The sequence below is a fragment of the Lithobates pipiens genome, unplaced genomic scaffold (assembly GCF_037356315.1).
Source record: "Lithobates pipiens isolate NorthernLeopardFrog02 unplaced genomic scaffold, aLitPip1_a1.2 Scaffold_22, whole genome shotgun sequence".
In the NCBI taxonomy this organism is placed as follows: domain Eukaryota; kingdom Metazoa; phylum Chordata; class Amphibia; order Anura; family Ranidae; genus Lithobates; species Lithobates pipiens.
Window position 1 is genome coordinate 27,204,781 of NW_027507784.1, and position 24,417 is coordinate 27,229,197.

Genomic DNA, 24,417 nt, shown 5'->3' on the forward strand with positions numbered 1-24,417 from the left:
CTGCCTCGTTCCTATTCCGCGGTGTTGTTTCTCCCTTCCTTACTTGCATTGTCTCATGGGAAATGAGTGTCAGAATTTCCCATGAGTCTGTGGGCTTGACTGTGTATTTTATAAATATTTTTCCCAAGAGAATCCTTATAATATATTAAAGTTTTGGTAGCAAGGTAAATGATCTTTTAATACTTATCTAACTCCAGCGCTGCTCTCTCCTCTATGATTCTTCTATCTTCTTTTAGTCTTTGATTATCTCCGTTGCCATCACAATGGGGCGGGACTTCCTACGACGCCGCCCATTGTGATGGCAACCTGAGCTATTAACGGCGCTCCAATTTGCAGTTACTGTGCATGCGTGAGATCGGCAATAGAGCGGGCCGTGCATGCTGGTCCATCAGCAGCACAGTGTCCTGGAAGAGGATGCCTGTGGGCTTCACATGCCCACAGGCAATATGACAACCGGCAGCATCAAAATGTATACGTTTTTTTTATGCGGAGAAAACTGACAGCCGAAGTCTTTTAAAATGGAACAAGTGAGTGATATATTTAACTATCTTAATCATTGTCATTTTGCCCAAAAAGAAAAAAAAAAAGTTGGAGACAGTGGAACCCCGCTTTAAGTCCACCAACCTTTACACCTTTTCCACGTTCCTTATTATATTTGTCTTCTACAGTTTTCAAGGCTTTCTTGAACTTGGCATATCCCCCACGCTCGATGTACTTTCTTTCAGACAAAGCTTTCTCAAAGTCCTCGGAATGCTTCTTAATGATGGCCCGACATACCTCCCGAGACTTCTCCTCATTCTTTGCAATAAATTCTTGTTTCTTGTTGACTAAATGTTCCTAAAGGGAATGAAATATACAAGCTTTACGTTACTTCACAAATGGGGTCAGGTTGTGGTCATTACTGTAACAATCAGTATTTATGGTACAGGGCTCATCAGATATGGAATAGTCATACATTTTCAACATGTTTTTTCTTAGGCACAATGTTTAGATATGTTATCCTAACAGGTTGTGCTCAGACCACCAGACACAATGGCTAGGACCATCTTTAACCCGGGACAAAGGGGCAGCTGCCCTGGGCCCAGTAATAATTGTGGGGCCCAAAGCAGCTGCCCCTTGAGCCCGCATTGCTGGCAAATAGTTGATAAGTGGATTTGGGAGGGCCCAAGAAAAAGCTTGCCCAGGGTCCAATCAATATTAAAGACGGCCATGACAATGGCAAAGGTAGGTGATGCCTTGATTGTTCCGTAGGATGTTATGCACTGTTTATTCCGTCCCCTGAAGATGTTTCCTGGTCTACCTTGCGGAATCAGGGACAAATTAATTCCAGTCTTGCTTATATCTTTGAATGGGCCAAGGAGAGTGTGGTTCAGAAATCTCATTAGTCTGATCGCTGATGGTTCAGACCTACTTCTTGAATTGCTGACATTAATGGCATGACTGTGGAAGCACAGGTGTTGGGAGACAGATAATAGATGACTAAACCCAGGTTATACCTCAACAGCCAAATAAAGCTGCTGCAGTAGTCACAGAATGACGTCATCCCGCACTTGTGCCACACTCGCACCAGGCGTGGGTAGAGGTGTCACGTGGTGATAGAAGGTGTTCATCACACACAAAAGTGAAGCAGAAGAAACAAAGTACTTGTGGGACTATTGTGGAGTAATGGTGGAAACCTCTATATGTGAACACTGCTTGGTAATTATTGGACACTGAGCACTTTTTTGCATTTGCCATTTTTTTTTTTTTTTTGATTTACGCTTGTTATATACAAGTTTTGTGATTTAAAGGATAAGTTCACCTTTGGAAACATGTTACACATTCCCACTGCTGCAGCCCCTCACCGTCCCTGAGACAGCAGTACGAGGAGAAGTTCCCCATACTAGCTGTCACTTTTTGAAAACAGCGTGGCCTTTCGGGGCTCCGCCCACACGGCTCGGCTCTGTGTGAGAATTAACTACAAGCCCCGACATCTTTTGCTGTCGACTTCTAGTTCTCAATGAACCACCACGGCACTGTTGAGCGCTGTGGTAGTTCATTGAGTCTTCCTGTCAGTGTGAAACTGCCTGGCCGTATGATTGGCAGACGGCTTACACTGACAGTCTGTAGGGTGACTGCATGGCATAAGCAGTATGTTGATGACTGGTGCAATGCTTTCAAGTCAAAAAAATGAACTTATCCTATAACATTTCTACTGTCTGTATATTTTTTACTGGATTTGCACTTGTTATATATGAATTTTGTGATTTAGCACCTTATTTAGCCTAGCAGGGATGTGGTTATAGATGAATTCTTGAAAAAAAAAAGGCTCAAGGTATTTAGTTAGCGCTGCAATTTTAGTAACTGGTTGAGAAACTGGAGCTTTTTGGAATCAGTTTTCCCAGCTATGCCATTGGAAGGTTAGGTTGCTTCCTGTAGGGGTTTGCTGCCAGATTTGGAAAGCCTATTTATGGTGATTAGAGTCCAAGAAATGTATTCAATAGGACAGATCCCTTTCTTTTTTCTAAGGTCAGAGATGGGCCAATGCCTCACACCCTGAGTACCAGTTATGGTCAGGTTTCCTTCCCTGGAGGCCATTAGTGGCCGTTCCCTTGGTTTGTACTGCTTGTCTACAACTGAAGCATGGCTCATTTGGGAGGAGTTGTATCGGCCCTAATGGCTGATCTTTAGTCAGTATTTGGCCTTTCCCCCTAAAGTCAACACTGTGTAACCCATGGCAATTTCCTCTTCCAGTGTCCCTCGGTCAACTCAGAGAAAGGGAATTTACAATAAGCACAAAAAAACAGTGTGGCCTTCGTTTCATGAGCCATTCATAAAATGTGGGTATTAAAACTGTGGCGTTGGCACATCACAGAAAACTCGATGAGTGGAGAAGAGCTGGTCATGTGACTTTGATATATCATGTGATTGGAGCTCTGGCTGATTTGGAGTTCTGAAGCTGATGGAGCACTAAGCACTTTTGTAGCACATTTTTGGACTTTGAAAATATGTAGTCATTTTTTTTTTTTAAAGCAGCAGTAATGCCATGGTATGGTCACGCCACTTCTTTATAAATGAATGCTGAATGAATGTTGGAAATCATCCTGTATCAGTGTGGCCTTACCACCATGTAATGCCTTTGTTTTTGAGATGTGCAAAGTTTAGACTAAATAACTTTTCACCTTTGTAGTCTTCCCCAACAGCATGTCACAAAATGTGGCTTTTATTTAGGGAGGACCTCAATTAATTTATTATTTTATGTTTTTATTTGGGAAAAAAAAAAACCTTACCATAAGCAGTTTAAGAAACTTCTGATCTTTATCCTTGAAGGACTTTTTCAGAAACAATGCCCGAGCTTCAGCTTCACACTTTTGACTTTTCCCAAGGAAGTTGTCAAGCGTTTCAGTGGGCAGCGCAACTTCCTTCATCATGTCCTCATAGAGCCGTCCCGCCTCCTGGGCGGCCACTTTGTTCTCCTTATCAGCCAAAGAAACCACGGCATCCTCCATGCAGGCGATATTAGAAGAGCTTATAGCTTCAGTGTAAATTTTGGCCAGATCACCCAGTTCTGAAGACATTAGAAAATACATGAGCAGAATTGGCTTCTTTGTCTCTGGATGATAATGAGTCTCAGTATAACGTGTATCAATTCTATGCAAAATCATGATGCAGAAACAATCTATTATCGGGGCTGATATATAATAATGTATCACAGGTGCTGACTTTTGTTGGCAAAGTACATCATTCAAAAAGTTACTAGATAATTGCTGCCACAACAAATACTGTGTCGTTGTGATAGAGCAGGGGTGCCCAACCAGTGGCCCAGGGGCCACATGTGGCCCGTGGAGCCCTCTGATGTGGCCCTTGACCTCCTTCTGTGGGATGGCGGATTGGCAAGCCCAGATCATGGGTTGCAGACCCGCCATCGCAGACCATCTGTGTTTTTAATGAGGCCGTCAAAGCAAGCAGCTGTGGAGCAGAGCTATATAAGCTGATGCTTCCTATATAGCGCTGTTTCCTGCCACAGGCAAAGTGATACCAAATGTACTCTGCGTGGGACAGCAACAGCAGGCGATATCTGAATGGAAGATTGCTATTAAAGGTCAGTTTTTACTAAAATTGCAGTGTATGTATGGGCATAACTGCGCAGTGGTTTCTTGGCTGCTTTCTAAATTATCCGCAGGTGCAGCGCACCTTAAGGTTACCTGCATTGAGTCATATACTTCTGTTATTACCTGCGGGTTTGGTGTGCTTTCAGAAAGTGTATTATACCTGCAGAATATAATAGAAGTCTATGGCAAAGTGTAACTAACCCGCAGGAAAGACAAAGGTGCACTGCGCTGCATTAGTGTGAGAGCCCCCTTTCACACAATCGGTCTGACCCAATCGAACCCTCCATTGACCTCTATGAAACGGCAGATGTAAACAGATTTGTGTCCATTTACATCGGCCTACCTCCAATCTGATTTGGATCAGAGGACCCATAGAGTAGAGTGAGCTGTATTCGTGTCCGCTCTGCATGGACCTGTCATCCGCCTGCTCTGCTCATTGTGGCCCGCGACCAGTTACCAAGTAGCTTAAGTGGCCCTCGCTCTTCAAAAGGTTGGGCACCCCTGTGATAGAGAATGGTTTCATCATGCAGATCTTTTGTAGGTAATTTAATGAAGGGAAGATTCTGGACAGCCACACTCAAAATCAAATGCCTTTATTAAAAATTCAAGCATTTCGAGCTATGAATAAGCACTTTTGAAAGTGTGAAACGCGTCAGTCCTGTGATCCATTAAAACAAAAATAGAAGAATGGGAGATATCTTCACCGCACTTCGTGGTAGGAAGTGGATATCTCAGAGTGATCATTTAAAGAAAAAGGAGGGTGCCACCATCCATACTTAATATATCAAATAAAGACCAAAACGGGACTTGGGGACTTTAAAGGCACCAGTATAAATCAGGGTACAATACTTTAAATTTTTTTATATATAGATTTATTCAAGAAAGTACAAAAATGGAATGATTAAAAACCATAAACAGAGATTCTGTTCATTCAAAGGGACCTTCACAGCGTTCCTTCCATAGAGGTGGTGGCCCTTCTCATCTTTCGCACTCGGGAACACGTAAGCGGGATCTTGGTGGTGGGTCTCACACACCATATACCAAAAAACGTCCTCCTACACTGGATACTACCCTCACTCTACATAGATCACTACAAGATGATAGTTCATCTATTGACATGAGCACTCTCTCTCAAGGAAAATATGTAGGCAACACTGCCTTGCAAGCTATTCATCTTCTTAACTCACAAACCCAGTTAAAAAACACCCCATCTAGTATGACTCCTGGTGGGTCCTCAAATATGACCACGCCTCGTGTAAACAATACACTTGATATGAATATGATGTCAGTTACTACTTCACTACCTTCCCTACCACCCACCTCCCAACTACAAATGTTTACTCGACAGAGTACTTTAGATGCACATGTTTCTTCTTCTGAAAAATTTTCAAACAATCCCACACCCCCCAACACTCACATAACTTCCAACCTGGAGGTCATCAACCTCACCTCCTATAATTTTTCCACGCAGGATCTGGAGGTTTTACGCCTGGGCCTAAATTTCTGCCAATCATCCAATATAGACAAATACGAAGCAATAAAGGACGTATATCTCTTTGCACGTAATCTGACGTACAAATATCTTTTTGATAAAGATCGTCTCTGTTCTGTGCAGGATAAGTAAATTTAAGAATGCGTTAAACACTACACCATGGAGGATTTCAGGGCACTTCATGACCTGATACTCCTTCTCGAGGAAAATTCCACTGATGAGGTACCCGATTGGGAAAATTCTCTCTCTGCCAATCACATATCTGCTAGCATCTCCCACTTTAAACCTAAATCTCAACGATTTCCGGATTTAATGTCTAACCCCAATATTTGGGCCTTTCTAAAAAGTTCTGTAAAAGCGATCAAGCAGTTACAATGTACATTTCAACCTAGTAATCTAACCATTTCCCAACAAAAATCTACCTCGTTTAAAGAATCATCCTGATTTAGAAATGAAATCCGCCGATAAGGGCGGTAATATCGTACTCTTGACTAAAAACTCATATGCCGCTATGGCATTAAACATTCTGCGTAACAATGAATGGTATAAATCCGTTTCATCCTCATATATTCAAACTTCCAAAAATGAATATCTACAATTGTTCGGAGTGGCATATCAGAAAGCCCTGATTGATAAGGACTTATACGATTTCTTAAATATAAAATTTCCTAAAATTGCCACATTTTACGTGCTTCCCAAGATACACAAACACCCTACCAACCCTCCGGGGAGGCCCATCATATCAGGTATAGGATCACTTACCGAAAATGCGAGCAGATTGGTGGATTCGGTTTTGAGTCCACATGTGTCCTCTCTACCGTCTTATGTAAAAGATACCGTGGATTTCCTTAAACATATTGAGGGGATGGTCGTACCTCCCGGCGCCCTGCTCGTGACTTTGGATGTGGAGGCTCTATACTCCAGCATCCCTCACGAGCAGGGTGTCGCGACAGTTCGTACCTTCCTCTGCGAGCAATCCTATCGCCGCTGGGACTTCTGTGAATTTATTGTAGACTTACTTTATTTCATCCTTACCCACAATTACTTTTTATTTGGAGATTCCCACTTCCTCCAGGTACAGGGCGTAGCTATGGGCACTGTATGTGCCCCGGCTTATGCCAACTTGTACCTGGGGGGGTGGGAATGATACATTTTTTCAGACAACGCCTTGTCGATGTACACGAGCCAGGCCATCTGCTGGCTCAGGTACATCGACGACGTGTTCCTCATCTGAGCGGGTAAACATGATGAATTGGAATCATTTGTTACCAAACTCAATACTAACCATTTTCATTTAAAATTCACGGTTGCCAGTCATACCTCGCAAATTACCTTTCTTGACCTTACAATTGTAAAAGATAGGCAGGGATGTATTGCCTCCACTCTCTATCACAAAGAGACTGCAGGCAATACTCTACTGCATGTCACGAGCGCACATCCAGATCCCCTGCTACGCAGCATCCCATATGCTCAGTATATCAGGCTGCGACGCAATTGTACATACACTTTAGACTTTAAACTCCAAGCCAAAATGTTACAACATCATTTGAAATCTAGGGGATATGGAAAATCCATCCTACGCAAAGCATATAACAGGGCACTGCGTCAGTCCCACAGTTCCCTCTTATATAAGCAAAAAAATTCCGTACATAAGCCTATCGTGAGATTTATAACAAGGTATTCCAATCATCACTTAAATTTGCGTGACACCTTGGATACTTACTGGCCTCTCCTCAGAGAGGATCCTATTGTGGCAAAATATATTCACATAAAACCCAGTATTACGTTCCGTAGAGCTAGGTCTCTACGGGACCATCTAACATCCAGCCACTTTACTTGCACAGCTCAAAATCGCCCTCCATGTGGCATTTTCAAATGCGGAAAATGTCCATTCTGCCCCCTGATTAGAACTGGCCAATCATTTATTCTGCCCAATGGGGAAGTTTTTACCCCCAAATTCTTTGCAGACTGCGACACACATGGAGTTATCTATCTTATGATGTGCAAATGCTCCGCTTTCTATATAGGAAAAACCATCAGACCATTTAGGGCACGTATAAAGGACCACGTCTATTTCTCGTCAGGAGGAAAAATGGTGACCTCGATAAGCAGACATCTTGATTTATATCATAAATTTAACACATCAGTTATTATTTCTTTTATCGCACTAGATGTAATCCCTCCAAATCCACGTGCGGGCGATTGGGACAAATCCATCCTGAAAAAGGAAACCCTGTGGATTGAAAAATGAAATGCTACATTTCCCCCCGGAATTAATGAATCCCACTCCTACAGACCCTTCCTATAAACGCCTTTCTCCTTTCTCTGTTTATTTCCTTTTGGTTTTCACAAACGAAAACTAATCATATCAGCTAGTATATTAAAACTGTACAATGTATATACATAAAAAACCCATTGTGACATAGAATGGGTATAATACATCCTAATGGATATTTCTTGCACGCGTTCCAAAGTAATATATTTTGTACTGTGCGGCTTTCCTTTCCAGTCCACTCGATTATCTGCATAGAGAGATATTGTTATTCTTGTTTCATTTTAATTTTAATTACTGTTATGTAACATTATGCCTGTTGTGAGGGGTAATGACGGACAGGTGGCACTGTGCTGGTCTTTGGGCGCTGTGTGGCCGGTAAGCGCCACAGCTGTATTGTCTGTAGGCGCTTAATGGAACCCTTTCGCTGGTCGACAGTCCATCTAGTGGACCGGCTATTTGGGCTCCTCCTCCGGCGGTGCCCTCTGCTGCCGCTCGTCCCCCATGTTCAGCTATGCTTGCGCAGGTGCCTGGGGGTATGGGTGGCGTGGATGTGACACGTGCTGGAGATCTTTCGGCCGCCCCACATGATGTCACTGATTGGCTGAATGCCGATCAGATGACGGTGGGCGGGGTGTGCACATTATAGAGAGACGCCGTGTAAGCGTCTCCTCAGAGACTCTTACTATTCACTCCCTTATGGGAGTCTGTATCCTGGTGTCTTCTGGCTTGGTTTGTTACAACAGGTAATAACATTACTGCGGTTTACATTTCTTAGCATACACTGCAATCCTTATTGTTATACTGATAGTAGATTACAACTTTATACTCTACAGATACCAATCTCCTTTTTATCTACCTGGCTGTGTTTTCTAAGTCAGCTGTTCATTGTGGAGCTTTCATTAATGCAATATTACTATCATTAGCATTGGACTACTATTTAAATCAATGAAATAATCACTGAACGCTGGTGAGCTCTTTCTCTTTCTAAATATGATTGTTATATCTGTCAGTTATCCAGTTAATTAACTTTAATATATTTTAATATATATAATCAGAGTATAAAATGTGCCGCTATATTTTGCAGCATTTATTTTACATAATAAAAGAACACATTATAATACCCCTTCATTTATCTATTTGCAGTCTTATATCCTTGTATCCTATATCTACATTTGTATACGCCATCCAGACACCTGCGTCATCCTTATAAGGAACTGGGGTAACGTATAACAACAATTTTGTGCACACCCCCACAGTGCCCTTATAGGACTATCATTTTGCGCCCCAAGTCTGCGTGATCTCCTCTGACGGGCATTATGATTTAACTTACCATAATTTCTTTACCAAAATCATTCTGTATATTGTTCATTGTTAACTGTAATTACTGTATTGCAGATTGTAATATTCCTTTTTCTCTTTTCACTTTTAAGAATTTTTATTGCGCCCCAGAAGAAGCGTCATTGAAACGCGAAACATGTCGGGCATAATCTTGGGACGCTAAATCGGCACATCATTTAAGCGAATACATATGTGAATGTTTTTCCTGAATGGGTTATTTTGTAGCTATCATAGACACACCATCATATCGTGCTGGATTGTAATATTATCACTGTATTGTGATGTCATTGCTGATATAGGTCCCTTTGAATGAATAGAATCTCTGTTTATGGTTTCTAATCATTCCATTTGTGTACTTTCTTGAATAAATCTATATATAAAAAAATTTAAAGTATTGTACCCTGATTTATACTGGTGCCTTTAAAGTCCCCAAGTCCCGTTTTGCTCTTTATTTGATATATCCTGTGATCCATTGTTTACCGTGGCTTGTACGCTTTGGATTATTACCTCTTTTTTTTAATAAAGGCATTTGATTTTGAGTGCGGCTGTTCAGAATCTTCCCTTCATCCAATTACCTATGCTTAGCCAGCACCTGCTGTTCCTACTCTATGGAGAGCTACATTTCCAGACACCCTTCCTAGAGCGGCATCTCTCTTCCCCTCACTACATCATTTACCAAGTGATCTAGCTCAAAAGGATGACAAATAGCAGTTTACAACAAAGGCAACTGATATGGTACTGTATAGCACAGTTAATAGATACTTTTCCATTTACTACAAAATTACCATAGCCCAGGAGTTAAATGGGTTGTAAACTCTCAATTCATTAAGGTGAAAAACCTCCTGTGATGCAGACCCCCCCCCCTTTTACTTACCTGAACCCAGTATTTTCATCACCAGGGGCGAGCACAGTAGCCCAGCTGCTGTCTCGGGTCCTCATTAGATAGATTGATAGCAGCAGGAGCCATTGGGTGGGGCCAGATCCAATGACCCAGGAGCCAGGGGGCGGGGCCAAGTCCTGCTGTCTGTGTCAATGGACGCAGCAGCAGGACATGGGAGAGTGCCCGCACGAGTGCCCCCATGGAAAGCTCTTCTCCTTGGGGGCACTCGAGAAGAGGAGGAGCCAGGAGCGCCATGGAGGGACCCCAGTAGAGGAGGATCGGAGCCACTCCCCAGAAGAGTAATAGAGGGGAAATCTTCCAATGGGGACACTAGTTCTGGTGACCTTAAAGCAGAAGTATGACCAAAGCTATTTTGACTGTACATCTCCTATGGATCACAAGAGTGCACTTTATTCTACACCCTTGCGACTTGTTTTCAGTCAACAGTGGGCTAAAGCCTGCTGTTGGCTGCTGTAGTTGAGCTGGTCTAGGCTCTGGAAAGACCTTTGCACAGAGGAGGTAAGTATGACATGTTTGTTATTTAAAAGAAATAAAACAAGCCTTCACAACCCCTTTAAATCAAAAGGTTTACTTAGCGTTGAATAGGGAGTAGAATAGTTTCGGCTGCTACATTAGTGGCACGGCCCCCCTAATCCATGCGCCAGTCCCCTAATCTACATGTAGGATGCAGGATGCATGGATTTCAATGAGGCTCTAATTGTTTTTCGAAAAAGCGTGGGCTGGGGGCGCAGAGTGCTGGGGGCGCAGAGTCCTGCGCCCTGAGCCCACCCAATTGTGTGACAATAGTGAACTAATATTTGCTATTGTCTTCCCACTTCTCCTCCTGGCCAATCAGGAAGTGGGTCTTTAGACTCGATTGGCTGAGAGGAGAAGCGCCCGTATTGGCCACCGAGGAAGAGATGCAGGGGGAAGCTTCCGTGGAGGAAACGCAGGGGGAAGCTGCCGAAGCTTCCCCCTGACCTAGATGGTGGTAAGTGCGGGGCTGGTGGGAGGATGGGTGAGTGATGGGGGGGTGGTGGGTGGTTTACCAATCGACCGAGCGATGGGGGGATTTTGACTGACGAACAGACCGACCAAATAAGGGGGGATGGATGGATCGACTGACAGACTGACCAAACGGGGGTGGGAGTGATTTGTTTGCTGTCCCCCCCAAAAAATGGAGCACCACCTGCCACAGCTAATTGCTGTCTGTGCCCCCATTAGAGAGATTCATCCGCTCTATTGGTCTTGTTACCATACCATTATCAGTGAAAGTGAAAGTAAAAGAAAATCCTACAGTTTGGGTTGTCCCCAGAAGAGTAATAGAAGGGAAATCTTCCAATGGGGACACTAGTTTTGGTGACCTGGGTGGGGGGGGGGGGTCCCAAGAGATTTCCTTAAAGAAAAAGTATGGCCAAAGCTATTTATCTCCTATGGATCACAAGAGTGCAGTTTATTCTACACCCTTGTGACTTGTTTTCAGTCAACAGTGGGCTAAAGCCTGCTGTTGGCTGCTGTAGGTCAGGTGGTCTAGGCTCTGGAAACATCCCGACCATATGGTTGGTATCCGCCCAAAAAGTCTGGACTGGCACCTGGCTCGGCCTCTCAGCAATATGCTAAGAGTCTGAGCCAGCCCCTCCCACCCCCTCCACAGCCCAACGCTCCAGTGAGTGCTGGAGGGGAGAGCAGAGAGCTGCTGACTGACAGTCACAGCTCTCTGCTTAATACAGAAGGGGATAATTGAGAGATTAGTGGTGTTTTATCGCTCAGTTTTCACTCCAGACCCAGCAACAGCTCTATGCTGCATCCACTTAGGTGAGTATGATTGTTTTTTAAATCACAAAATTCTCTTTTAAATTGCAGAGATTTCCTCTCACTTCCTGTAATAGGTATGGGACAGAAAGCTAAAGCGGGGTTCCACCCTAAAGTGGAACTTCCGCTCATCGGAACCCCGCCGGTGTCAAAGTTCACACCTTTCAGGGGGGAGGGGGGTGCAAATACCTGTCTAAGACAGGTATTTGCACCCACTTCCGGGCATAGACCCCCATCTGAGTCTGTGCCTCTTCCTGTCCCGGAGCGCTGTCTGCTGGGACTCACACGGGTCCCAGAGACAGCGCGGACCATTCCTATTGCGCTGTGCGCCTCGCGCATGCGCAGTAGGGAACCGGGAAGTGAAGCCTCAATGCTTCACTTCCTGATTCCCTCACCAAGAATGGCGGCGGCAACAGCCGAGAGCCGAGTGATCGATCAGCCTCGGCTGCCGACCTCGATGGACCCTGGGACAGGTGAGTGTCCATTTATTAAAAGTCAGCAGCTGTAGTATTTATAGCTGCTGGCTTTTAATAATTTTTTTTTCCAGTGAAATCCTTCTTTAAGGGAAATCTCCCCAATGGGATACAGATGGCAAAAATAAACCTTACAGGGGTTATATCTCTATCCAAAATAAAAAAAAAAAGGTTTGCCTATAGTTCTACTTTAGGCTGACACAGTCTTATATCTTTCTAACACATTTTGTCCCAGAGCAGGACTTCCTCTTCTTCTTCTTCTTCTTCTCCAGGAGATGTTGACACGACGCTCTCTCCGGCCGGAATGCCAGAGCCGCTCTGCGCTGCCACTTATATAGTGCCAATGGGGCGGTGTCACATGGTATATGTCACATGGGTTGGTCACATGGGTTGATGTCACATGGTGACGCCGCCCCCTTACGATGTCATAGTCCCCATGTGACATCAACCCATGTGACCAACCCATGTGACATATACCATGTGACACCGCCCCATTGGCACTATATAAGTGGCCGCACAGCGCGGCTCTGGCATTCCGGCCGGAGAGATCGTCGTGTCAACATCTCCTGGAGAAGAAGAAGAAGAAGAAGAAGAAGAACGGAAGGCGGCGACAGAGGCGACAGAAGACCGGGCCACCGCCTGCAAAAGAGCTATAAGAAGGCACGGTGGCCCGGCAGAAGAACCGAAGAGGGGGACAAGACCCCCGAAGTCGGAAGAAGAGGCCGGCGGCGGGGAGGAAGAAAGCCGGACTCCTCCGCTAGCAAAAGAGCTACAAGAAGATAGCGGAGGAGTCCGGAGAAGACCCCCGAAGACGGAAGACCCCCGGAGCTGTGCAATAAAATATTTTATCTCGTGTGTTGTGTTTTTTTTTTGGGTACTTTTATTTTACAGGTGAATGGGTAGGGGTACATTGTACCCCATACTCATTCACATAGGGTGGGGGGCCGGTATCCGGGGGCCCCCTTCTTAAAGGGGGCTCCCGGATTCCGATAAGCCCCCCGCCCGCAGACCCCGACAACCAACGGCCAGGGTTGTCGGGAAGAGGCCCTTGTCCTCATCAACATGGGGACAAGGTGCTTTGGGGTGGGGGGGGCGCGCGGCCCCCCCTTCCCCAAGGCACCCCCCATGTTGAGGGCACGCGGCCTGGTACGGCTCAGAAGGGGGGGCGCTCGCTCGCCCCCCTTTCGTGCCCGGCCGGGTAGCGTGCTCGGACAAGGGTCTGTTGTGGACTTTGGGGGAACCCCCACGCCGATTTTTTTCGGCGTTGGGTGTCCCTTTAACTCCATTCCAGGCGGCGGTGCCCGCGACGTCTCCTTCGCGGGCCCTGCCTACCTGTACACGCGCTTGAAATGGGCGTACTTTTCTCCGTGCGGGAAAAGTGCTCATTTCAAAAGTTGAGCGAACAAGCCTACACACGCGGCAACTGTTCGCTGAAACAAAGTTTCAGCGGACAGTTTTTCGAAAATTCCGAAAAACCTTGTTCAGCGGACTGTTTGCTGAAACTGTCCGCTGAAAGCCCACACACGAGCGGACTATCGGCTGAAACCTTGTTTCGGCGGACAGTTTCAGCAAACAGTCCCCGCGTGTGTACGCGGCCCGAGTATTACTTTATGATTGGGAAAGTGTCTGAATGACTACAAAAAAGAAAAAATTGAATGGTCGCGGGACCTCCGCTTTAACCATTCGTGCTCTATCGTAAGTGACAAAATTGTATTTATTATTATTAGTTTTTCGTTTTTCTTAGTTGACCAAAATGTTATCTAGAGATACACCGTATTCATGTCTTAAAATGATTTAGGTCAGGGATATGCAATTAGCGGACCTCCAGTTGTTGCAGAACTACAAGTCCCATGAGGCAAAGCAAGACTCTGACAGCCACAAGCATGACACCCAGAGGCAGAGGCATGATGGGACTTGTAGTTTTGCAATATCTCGAGGTCCGCTAATTGCATATCCCTGATCTAGGGGCTCCTTAGATGCCACATTTTATATTTGCCTTAGGTCTGTAATTCTCTTGAACCAGCTATACAACATTGAATGTACTTACGTGATCCTGTTAGAGCCAGCACCTCCTTCAAACCCTTAACCTCGGCATTCTGGAAAATGTAATCACAGAACTTCTTGCTCTGAGCCACAAAGTTGTCACTGAGCTCATCATCATCTACTTCCTCCAGTTTCTGCAGATGTTCCTCTCTGATAGTCGGAAAAGGAAACAAAAAGCATTTCCGCCTTCCAAAATAGATCCGGATACATTCCCTGGGCCTGTTATACGACTCATCCCTCGTTGTTTTTACAGCTTTTGTGAATGGAATAAGAGGCACAGAGAAGATGGTTATTTGGGTTTCCAGTTATATTGGTAAATTGGCATTTGAACACACTTCTAAAAGTGACCCAGTGGGGAATCCACTACTTGGACCACTTTTATGAGAAAGACCCGCGTCTACTGGGGTTATGGCATCTAGCTTGAACTCATTACCCCGTTATTAAACATCAAAGTAACAACACATTTTTCTAGGCAGTCGGAAAGTGGGTAATCATGTATTTTTACATTTAGAGTGTAGTAGTATAGGGGCTGCCACCCCCCCCCCAAAAAAAAAAATCGCCATGCATTACCTTGCTGTGGTGCATTGTGGTGCTATCATACCCATGCTGCTGCAAACCACAACATACATGCTGTGCTATGGTATAAATGAATGGGCCATATACATTTTTCTTTATGCATTCAATGTGTGCAGCCAGCCTATTCAAAATGAATTAATGTAGCACACCTTACCCAGGGACACAACATTTCATTAGAGTGGTACGAGTTGTAAATCTCAGACATGAAATATGAACAAAGCATATCTCTCTATAGTGTGTACTCGTCTCATTCCAGAGCACTAAGTGTCATTTCTATCTGCTGTTTCCTTCCTCTGCTATCTGCATAAGTCACTTCTGACATGTTTTTCTGACACCAAGAGAAAAATGGTGACATGGGAGGGAGCTCCAGCTTATTGACAGCCTCGGTTCTATTCCTGTGTTAAGGGGGTGTGCCTCTTCCCTACAATCAGCTCTCAGAACTCTCCTCACTGAGCTCTAAAGAGTGTAACTTCAGTCCCCTTTTTTCAACAGTTTAAATAAGCTTTATAAATTCTAGACTTTTGAAGGGCTGTAGAGAAGAGAAGACTGAAGATAAACAAGTACAACGTATATAGGAGGATTTGTTTCATCTCTGTGTGTCACCTGAAGCCAGTGACTTCACTGGGTATATGGAAGGGTTTACAACCACTTTAATGTAACAAACAGTGTGAATGGATTGACGTGGTTTCCATAAATTCCTATAGTTCCCATTGTAGGTCCTGTGGTCTGGAATCTTTAAAAGAAGAAACTTCTGAGCAAACATCAAATGAGAGTCTCGGTATAGAAGCTGCAGAGGTACAACTGGGTCATAGAATACCACCTATACAATAATTCAGTTCTATATTGATTAAATATACAAGAACAGTTTCATGAATTACCCCCCATACTTACGATGTTTAAGCTTTAAAGCATTCTCCAGGTATTGGTCTCCGGAAACCCGTTTTCCATCAATTTCCAATTGCAAATGAAAGTCCCTCACTGCCCAGATAAAGATGGGGAAATGGCTGGAAAATTCAGCCTCCTCATCCTCATTGTCTTTAGTCTTCACCTTTATTAATTCAGTGATTTCCCCGACAAATCTGTTCAGTATTAAGGAAACACAACATTTTTATTTTCTTTCTTATGTAAAGCCGTGTTAGTTCAAGTACCCAGCAGGACAAGTCCACCTTCTCAGGATGCATTTCCTTTCCTTCTACTAAAATGAATATAGTATATTCTTGCAGCTTTTAGGGCTCCATAAGGGCCTGTAAATATACCTTGTGTATTGTAACACACTGCACTGTTACTGATTGCAAGATGTTTATTAACCACAAGATGGCAGTGTTCTGCAGGCCAGTTATTATAGACTTCAATATAGCTAAGCAAAGCATTGCTGAACTTGTGTGCTGACAACAGGACTTCTGTACCTAGACAAGTTGAATGCAGACTACATTTTCCAGAAGAGCTTGCAAAAAAGGGAGCCTATATAATCAAAAGCCCTGGAACTTTCAGGGAAGGAAGGCAAATGCGAGAGGGTGGGGACATGTGTGAGATGACAGTGAGGGACTCGGAGGACCCAGGCCTGGTTGGGTCACATCAGAGAGGCAGAAAGAGGGACTGCATATGGCTGGCATCTCTGAGAAGCAGTAGAGTGGCCCTTCAGAGAGTCAGATCATGGTATCAACATCGCCTCTACCACAGAGAGACTGAGAGAACAAGGGGGCCCCCCAACTGAGAGACTTTACTTCACTTTTCTAAGACTACAGACCGGGTGAGAGGGTTCCATAACCCAAACCATCACAAGCTACAAGTCACTCACTCATAGTATCTCATCTCAAGCCTCTTCCATATGTAAAGGGACTTACTTCATTAGACTAGTTCACCACCTACAGTGGTTCAGTTCTGCTGAAGTCTGCTTCCGCCTCTTCCTCAATTTTGGCCATTCTGTATTCATTTTCATTGTTAAAGGGACCTTACATGGATAGGCCAATCATGGAAGACATGGAAGCAAGAAAGTACCAATGTCCTAGTGTAGAGTGTTTGGCTATTAGGACATCTTGGGTTCTATTTTTTTTTATTTTTCCTTGTTTGAAAAAATATAAATACAAATATAGTTCCCTCAAATAACCCCCCCCCCCAGACTGCCATAATGTCCATTTGCATTCCTTGCAATAAGGTAAAAAATGTTTGGGCATCTGTTTTGGCCCCTCAACCACTTTTACTTACCCAAGCCCTCATTTGATTCATAGCTGTGCATGTCTGTCTCTCATGCCAGTCTCTTCTGGACCCTCACTTCCAAGACTCACTGGCTTTGCCATTGGCTCCCAGTGCTGTCAACCAAAGCCAGTGACAAGGGAGCAGGTCAAGTTCCACTATCTGTGTCAATGGTTGTAGCAGCGGGGCTCAGGAGCGAACATGCATAAGTGCCCCTATGGGAACTAAACAAAGAGGAGGGGCCAGGAGAGCTGATGGAGGACCCAAAAAGAAGATCGGGGCTGGTCTGTTGCACAGAGCAGGTAAGTATAGAGATGTCATTATTTATTTTTTGGGGGGTTTAGCTTACAATCACTTTAACCACTTCCTGCTTGGCCTATAGCAGAATGACAGACAGGCAACAGCTCAGTTATCCTGACTGGGCATCATATGATGTCCAGCAGGATAACAGCCATCAGGCGCCCGTGGGGATGTGCATCACGGCGATCAGTGGTGCGGTGTGTCAGTCTGACACACCGCACCACCGATCTAATTAAAGAGCCTCCGACTGAGGCTTTTTACCACATGATCAGCCGTGTCCAATCACGGCTGATCACGATGTAAACAGGAAGAGCCACTGATCGGCTTTTCCTCACTCGTGTCTAACAGTCAATCTTTTCTCTCTATGTCGAATCTTTTCTCTCTATGTCGAATAATCTTGGACTAATAGAGTTAGGATAGGCACATTCAACCTTTTTTGCTATTGTCTCTATAATGTCAAATCTTTTCTCTCTACGTCAAATCTTTTCTCTCTATGTCGAATCTTTTCTCTCTATGTCGAATCTTTTCTCTCTTTATCGAATAATCTTGGACTAATAGAGTTAGGTTAGGCACATTCAACCTTTTTTGCTATTGTCTCTATAATGTCAAATCTTTTCTCTCTACGTCAAATCTTTTCTCTCTATGTCGAATCTTTTCTCTCTATGTAGAATAATCTTGGACTAATAGAGGTAAGGTTAAGCACATTCGACCACAGGTTCTATGGACACAGATCGCTATTGTCAGAGTCATTGTCGAATCTCCTATCTATATCATAACTGTTGTCACAACGAAAACTAAAATAAAGCATTTGTTTATGTCGGATCTTTCGGTTTTCGGATTCTGCACGTTTGTTATCGTTTGTTAAAACGATACTGAAAATACCAGAAATTTGGACAAAGATGCATTCGGATGAAAACGAATGCACATGTCTACTTACTACTGACTCCTGCACTCAGCATCACTTACTACTGCCGCCTATAATAAGTGAAGCTGAGTTTAGGGGTCAGTAGTGATGCAGAGTTCAAGGGTCAGTAGTATATGATGCAGATGTAAGGGGTCAATAATAAGTGAGGAAGAGTTCAAGGGTCTGTAGTAAGCAATGCAGAGTTCAGAGGTCAGTAATAAGTGGCAGAGAATTTAGAGGTCAGTAGCAAGTGAGGCAGAGTACAGAGGTCAGTAGTAAATAATACAGAATCCAGGGGTCTGGTTCAGTAGTATGTGACACAGAGTTCAGAGGTCTGCAGTAAGTGATGCTGATTTCAGAGGTTCAGAGGAAGTTCAATTCCAGATTGTATTTGGTTACCCTTTTCCCCACCTATTTCAGTTATAGCAATATACATGTTTGCACTTCTATTTAAGCCACTGGCATCTTGCACCCCCCCCCCCTTTCTTTTGCATTATAGATATTGATCTCTTGCTTCACGTGTTCAGATCCTGATTTACTCCCTTGGAGCCCCCGGGAGATGCTCCGTGTGCTTTCCCCCTCTAGGCCTTATAGTGCATGGATTATACTTTATTTAGACAGTTTTATCCTTTAAAGTGTTTGTTAACCCAAAAAAGAAAAATACAGATCCCGGTCCTTTAAAGCAGATTAAACAACACAGTGCTTATGCTGTGTAATCTGCCCCCCTCTAAACTGTAAAAAAAACAAAAACGGAATCTGCCACTTCCTGTATGCCCTCTCTAAACTGACCACGATAACCGGCCCTGATCACCATGGTCAAAGTGCGTCCCTCGGTCATACGCTGCCTTGTTCTGCTCTCCTCTCTCTCCCCTCACCCCCTCCACCCCGCCGCTATTATTGAAAATTATAAACCTAAAATTGTCACTGCCAGCCTCTGTATTAGAGGCTGGCATACAACAATGTGTAAATCCTTTCTAAAAACGAGCAGTGTAAATAGCCAATTAGAGCTGTCTTCAGGCCGCCCACGTGACTCGCGGCCGCTTTACAGCTCCGAGACATTACTTCTGCAGGGAGAAGCCGAGCGGCCACGTGATTTTCCCGGCTGACGGCCCCTACGGCTACTGCAAGAGGGAGCGTCAGCCGGGGGAAATTCATGTGGGCGCTTGGCTCCTCCTGCAGAAGCAATGTCTCGGAGCTGTAAAGCGGCCGCGAGTCACGTGGCCGGCCTGAAGACAGCTCTAATTGGCTATTTACACTGCTCGTTTTCATAAAGGATTTACAGTGTTGTATGTCAGCCTCTAATAGAGAGGCTGGCAGTGAAAATTTTAGGTTTATAATTTTCAATAATAGCGGCTTCAGAGCTAGACAAGCCTCTATCTGACTCAGAGTTTCTAGGCACCAACAAAGGTTTGAACCCTGAGAAATATCCTGGCCCAAATGGGTTTTCACCTAGATTTTATGAAACATTTGCCCATTTTCTCACTCCAATCCTGTCGGCGGCATTTGATTCCATACACGATTCCCACTTACCCTCTGCGGATATGCTATCTGCTAACATCTCCATAATTCCTAAGCCAAGCAAAGATCCCTCTCAATGTAGTAGCTATCGCTCAATCTCCCTCCTTCATTTGGACGTCAAATTATTTGCAAAAGTGTTGGCCAACTGATTATCCCTGCTTTTACCTGCAGTTATAAATAAGGACCAAGTGGGCTTTGCACCCGGGCGAGAGGCACGGATAACACCACTAAAATCGTTCACCTCATCTCCTGCATACAATGGCACAACTTAAAATCATGCCTTCTCTCCTTTGATGCAGAGAAGGCCTTTAACCTTAACTGGAACTCCTTAGAGCAGATGGTCTAGGAAATGCGACTTTGTCACTAAAGCTATGTCACTATACTCACAGCCTTCAGCATCTGTTCTAGCTAATTGTGTCTCCTCAACACCGTTTGCTATGTCTAATGGCACTAGACAGGGCTGTCCCTATCCCCTTTACTCTTTGTTTTAGTCACAGAACATTTAGCTAGGGCCATTTGACAATATTATTTTATTATAGGCACCCAGACACCTTCCCTGTATAATAAACTTTCACTTTATGCAGATGACCTTTTGGTATATGTCCAACATCCACACACATCCCTGCCCTCATTAATGCAGGAATTTAATAGTTTTGGAAAATACAGCAAATTGAACATGTCTAAAATGGAAGCCCTCAACGTAAACTTACCCCCAGCCACTCTTGCCCAAGTGTAATCCAATTTCTCCTTCCAATGGGGTACCGAGGGTATGTCTTTTTTGGGAATAACTATCCCTTCTAATCTAGCAGATCTCTATTCCCTAAATGATGTCCCCTTACTGGTCCGTATTAGGAAAGATCTAGATTCCTGGGTCTCGTCCTCCTTATCATGGTTCGGTCGCATAAATACGCTCAAAATGGATACTCCCCCTAAACTACTTTTACTTATTTCAAACGGTCCCAATTACTGCCCCTAAACGTTTTATATCCATTCACTTTGTATGGCGTCAGGGCTTATCCCGCATCCGCCATATGGTAATTACTTATCCAAAACGTCAAGGAGGCGTTTGTTTACCCGATTTTGAGCTCTACCACAAGGCAGCAATCCTGGCTCGGACACTAGAATGGTTTCCCTGCCTCTTTACTAAGGCATCCATTATGGTTGAACAAGACTTATCCACGTCAGATCTCTGGGCTCTTCTCTAGAGCCATAGCCAGGAGCCTCTAGGTCTGTCCTCTCCCTCTCTTAGCTGCTCTGCACTTATGGTATAAGAAGGGGATGTCCTCCATCCTAATCACTCACCCCATTATTTGACAACCCTGCTACCTCAAGGGATGGGTTCCTCTAGGGTGGGTCCGTTCACACCCTCTGCATGGCCAGTAGCTGGATCTTTCATACATCCCAGGTCAAGTGCTCTGATTGTCCCTGAGGGCCAAGGTAACTGGCTCACTGCGCTTCGCTTGTCCTCCTTTTGTTCAGACCTATTTTCTTCTTCTCAGACACACAGACCTTTCACATGATACAAACAACTGTTCTCTCTCTCAGAGACACCCAGACATCTACTCTCCACCATTTCTAAACGATTACACGCACTACTACATGACCAACTCCCACCTTACACCAGCAGGTAATACACAGAATTCGGGAGGGAACTCACAGTGGCTGATTGGCAAAAAATCTTTCCACTTCACACATACATCCTCCATCTTGTGTTATACACTAGAGAAATACTTTAAACTCATCTCCCGATGGTACAGGGACCCCCACTTCTTACCTAAAATTTTCCCATCAGTCTCCCTGACCTGCTGGCGGTGTGGATCTGAGGAGGGGAGCTACCACCACATCTGGTGGAAGTGTACTAAAATTCAACCTCTTTGTTCTAAGGTTTTCTCCATACAGGAGTCTATTTATGATAAAACGCTGACTCCTACCCCAGACATTGTTCTTTTGTCTATGCTCTCAGGCACTGTAGCATCCCAGAAACACAAGTTACTGAGCTTCTTTTTATCAGCAGCTAGACAGTTGATCCCGTTATTCTGGAAAACAACCCATACTCCCCCCTTGTCCTTGTGGGTTTCTACTGTCAATGAGATCATGCGCATGGAAGAGATGTAAGCTCTGAATAATGATACTTTAAATAAATTCAAAGTTCTATGGCATGGATATGCAATTAGGGGACCTCCAGCTGTTGCAAAACTACAAGTCCCATCATGCCTCTGCCTCTGGGTGTCATGCTTGTGGCTGTCAGAGTCTTGCTATGCCTCATGGGACTTGTAATTCTGCAACAGCTGGAGGTCCGCTAATTGCATATCCCTCTTCTATGGCTTCTCTGAATAGACTTTTCCACATCGGATTTCCTAAAACAGTTGCTCCCATCTACAGACTGATGGGTCTTTTAATCATACCCATCCCTATCAGGTTCGCTCAAGCTCTTCTCTCTCTCGCTCTTCTCCTCCTCCCCGATCACTTTGGGACTTCTGATTTCCTGCTCTTTCTTATCCCTCTCTTTTTTTCTCTTTTCTTCTCCCCTTTTTCTTAACTACAATACTAGTATACACCGACCTCAGATCCTGGATCCCAATTTTTTGGTCTCCATGCACACATTTCTATGTAACTCAAATGTACACTTTTATTGTTTTTGTATCCCAGTATGTAATGTACCCTACCTACTTTTGATACGCTATGTGCTGTGCAAATGTGACATTAGATATGAGGATTGACATTGAATGTTCTTATATTTTTATTGTATACAATAAACATATATTTACCTCTAAATTTAGCATGCTAATCCACATGGGCTCTCACCCATCAATATATGTCTTCTATAAAAAAAATTCACTTATGGACAATCTCTGAGAATACAATTACATGTTATATCTTCTTGTAATCGTTTATAAAAGGATACTTTAATTTGTCCATGGCATCCTGATCGATGGTTCCTTTGCTGTTATACACCAAGGCACTGCTTAGAAGGACAGCAAGGCTAAAAATCCAGACATCATTTCTGTTATCCCCCTATAAGGAATAAAACATTTGAAAACAATAGGACAAATTATACTTTAAAGTGGTTGTAAACCCTTAGGCCGCGTACACACGCGGGGACTGTTCGCCCAACTTTGTCCGTCAAACAGTTTCAGCGGACAGTCCGCTCAAAATTAGCATGAGCGGACTTGCCTACACACGACGAACGAACAGTCCGCTGAAACATAGCGCGATGACGTATACAGCACGTACGACGGGACGAGAAAATCGACGTCCTATACACTGCATTGCAACCTTCGCCGTATAAATCCTTTCTGAGCATGCGCGCAACTTAGTTTGACGAACAAGCCTACACACGCGGGGACTGTCCGCTGAAACAAAGTTTCAGCGGACAGTTTTTCGGAAATTCCGAAAAACTTTGTTCAGCAGACTGTTCGCTGAAACTGTCCGCTGAAAGCCCACACACGAGCGGACTGTCCGCTGAAACACTGTTCAGCGGACAAGGTTGGGCGAACAGTCCCCGCGTGTGTACGCGGCCTAACAATACACGTTTTTCTACAGATAAGCCTATAACTAAGGCTTACCTGTAGCTACCCTGGATATCTCCTAAACCTGAGTCTTGGTCACGTCACTTCTGGTCCCTTTGGTTGTTCGCGCTGGATGGTGGAACGCACGCCAGCTACGAGTGAGAGCCGCAGGGCACCATTCGACTACCTGACACTCATACAGCCTCAGTGTCGGGCTAAGGCGCTACACATGTATGCAGCCATTTGGCACTTTGTTTTTATTGCCTATTTTAAATAAACAAGATTACACTATTGGTTCCTTTTTATATTTTCGTTACATATCCCATCTATGATCTTTGTTGGAGGAAGGTTTCTTTTTTTTATGCTTCTACAGTCTCCACCTATTTAGCAAGTAATAACTTGCCAAAATCTTCTTTGACCTGCTTTTTAAGTGTGTTCTCTTAGGTACTTTTTTCGTATATTGCGCAGTAGTATTTTTACCTGGTGTTTGAGTGCCCCCTACATTTAATTCACTAATATCTAAAGTAGCACATCTACCTTAGTTAGGGGCAGCAGCCGTTTTATATATTATTTCATTTTGTAGTTCACATTAATTCTGTTTAATTTAGACAGGAGCGAAGTATATACATCTTTCATTTTCTATCTTCTAATCCTGAATGGTTTAAGAGATATCCCCTGTGTAGCGGTCACACTTTAACAAGTGTGCGCTATAAGTGGAAATTTAGGGGTTTTTTTCCCTCAGAACCGCAATGGGGTTCTGAGGGTTAATTGTAAAGGTTTTGGCACCAGTTTGGCTGAGAGTGACATCATCGTGGCTCCAACCAATCACAGCACCGGAGCCGCGATACCCGAAGTAACTCCGGGACGACATGTCGCCGGCCGGTGCTGTGTAGGGCACCGCAGCGGGGGCTTCGATCCCAGGTGAGTATTACACAATGAGCTAGTATGCTATGCAGGTTCGGTTTGCCCCAGAACCTGCGAACAGACCTAAACTTCGCTTGAACTTTAGAACC

At 44.3% G+C, this 24,417-nt stretch overlaps 1 protein-coding gene across 2 annotated transcripts in view; it reads right to left on the reverse strand.

The window, feature by feature from the left end:
* LOC143923475 (guanylate-binding protein 6-like) overlaps positions 1-24,417 on the reverse strand; it is a 109,581-nt gene that overhangs the window by 30,137 nt on the left and 55,027 nt on the right. For both annotated transcript variants that reach the window (XM_077447162.1, XM_077447161.1), the window contains exons 5-9: positions 22,801-22,910; positions 15,872-16,059; positions 14,409-14,657; positions 3,270-3,547; positions 625-837 (exon numbers count right to left, since the gene is read on the reverse strand). In XM_077447162.1, coding sequence (XP_077303288.1) covers positions 625-837; positions 3,270-3,547; positions 14,409-14,657; positions 15,872-16,059; positions 22,801-22,910 — 1,038 coding nt within the window. The remainder of the gene's footprint in view (positions 1-624; positions 838-3,269; positions 3,548-14,408; positions 14,658-15,871; positions 16,060-22,800; positions 22,911-24,417) is intronic.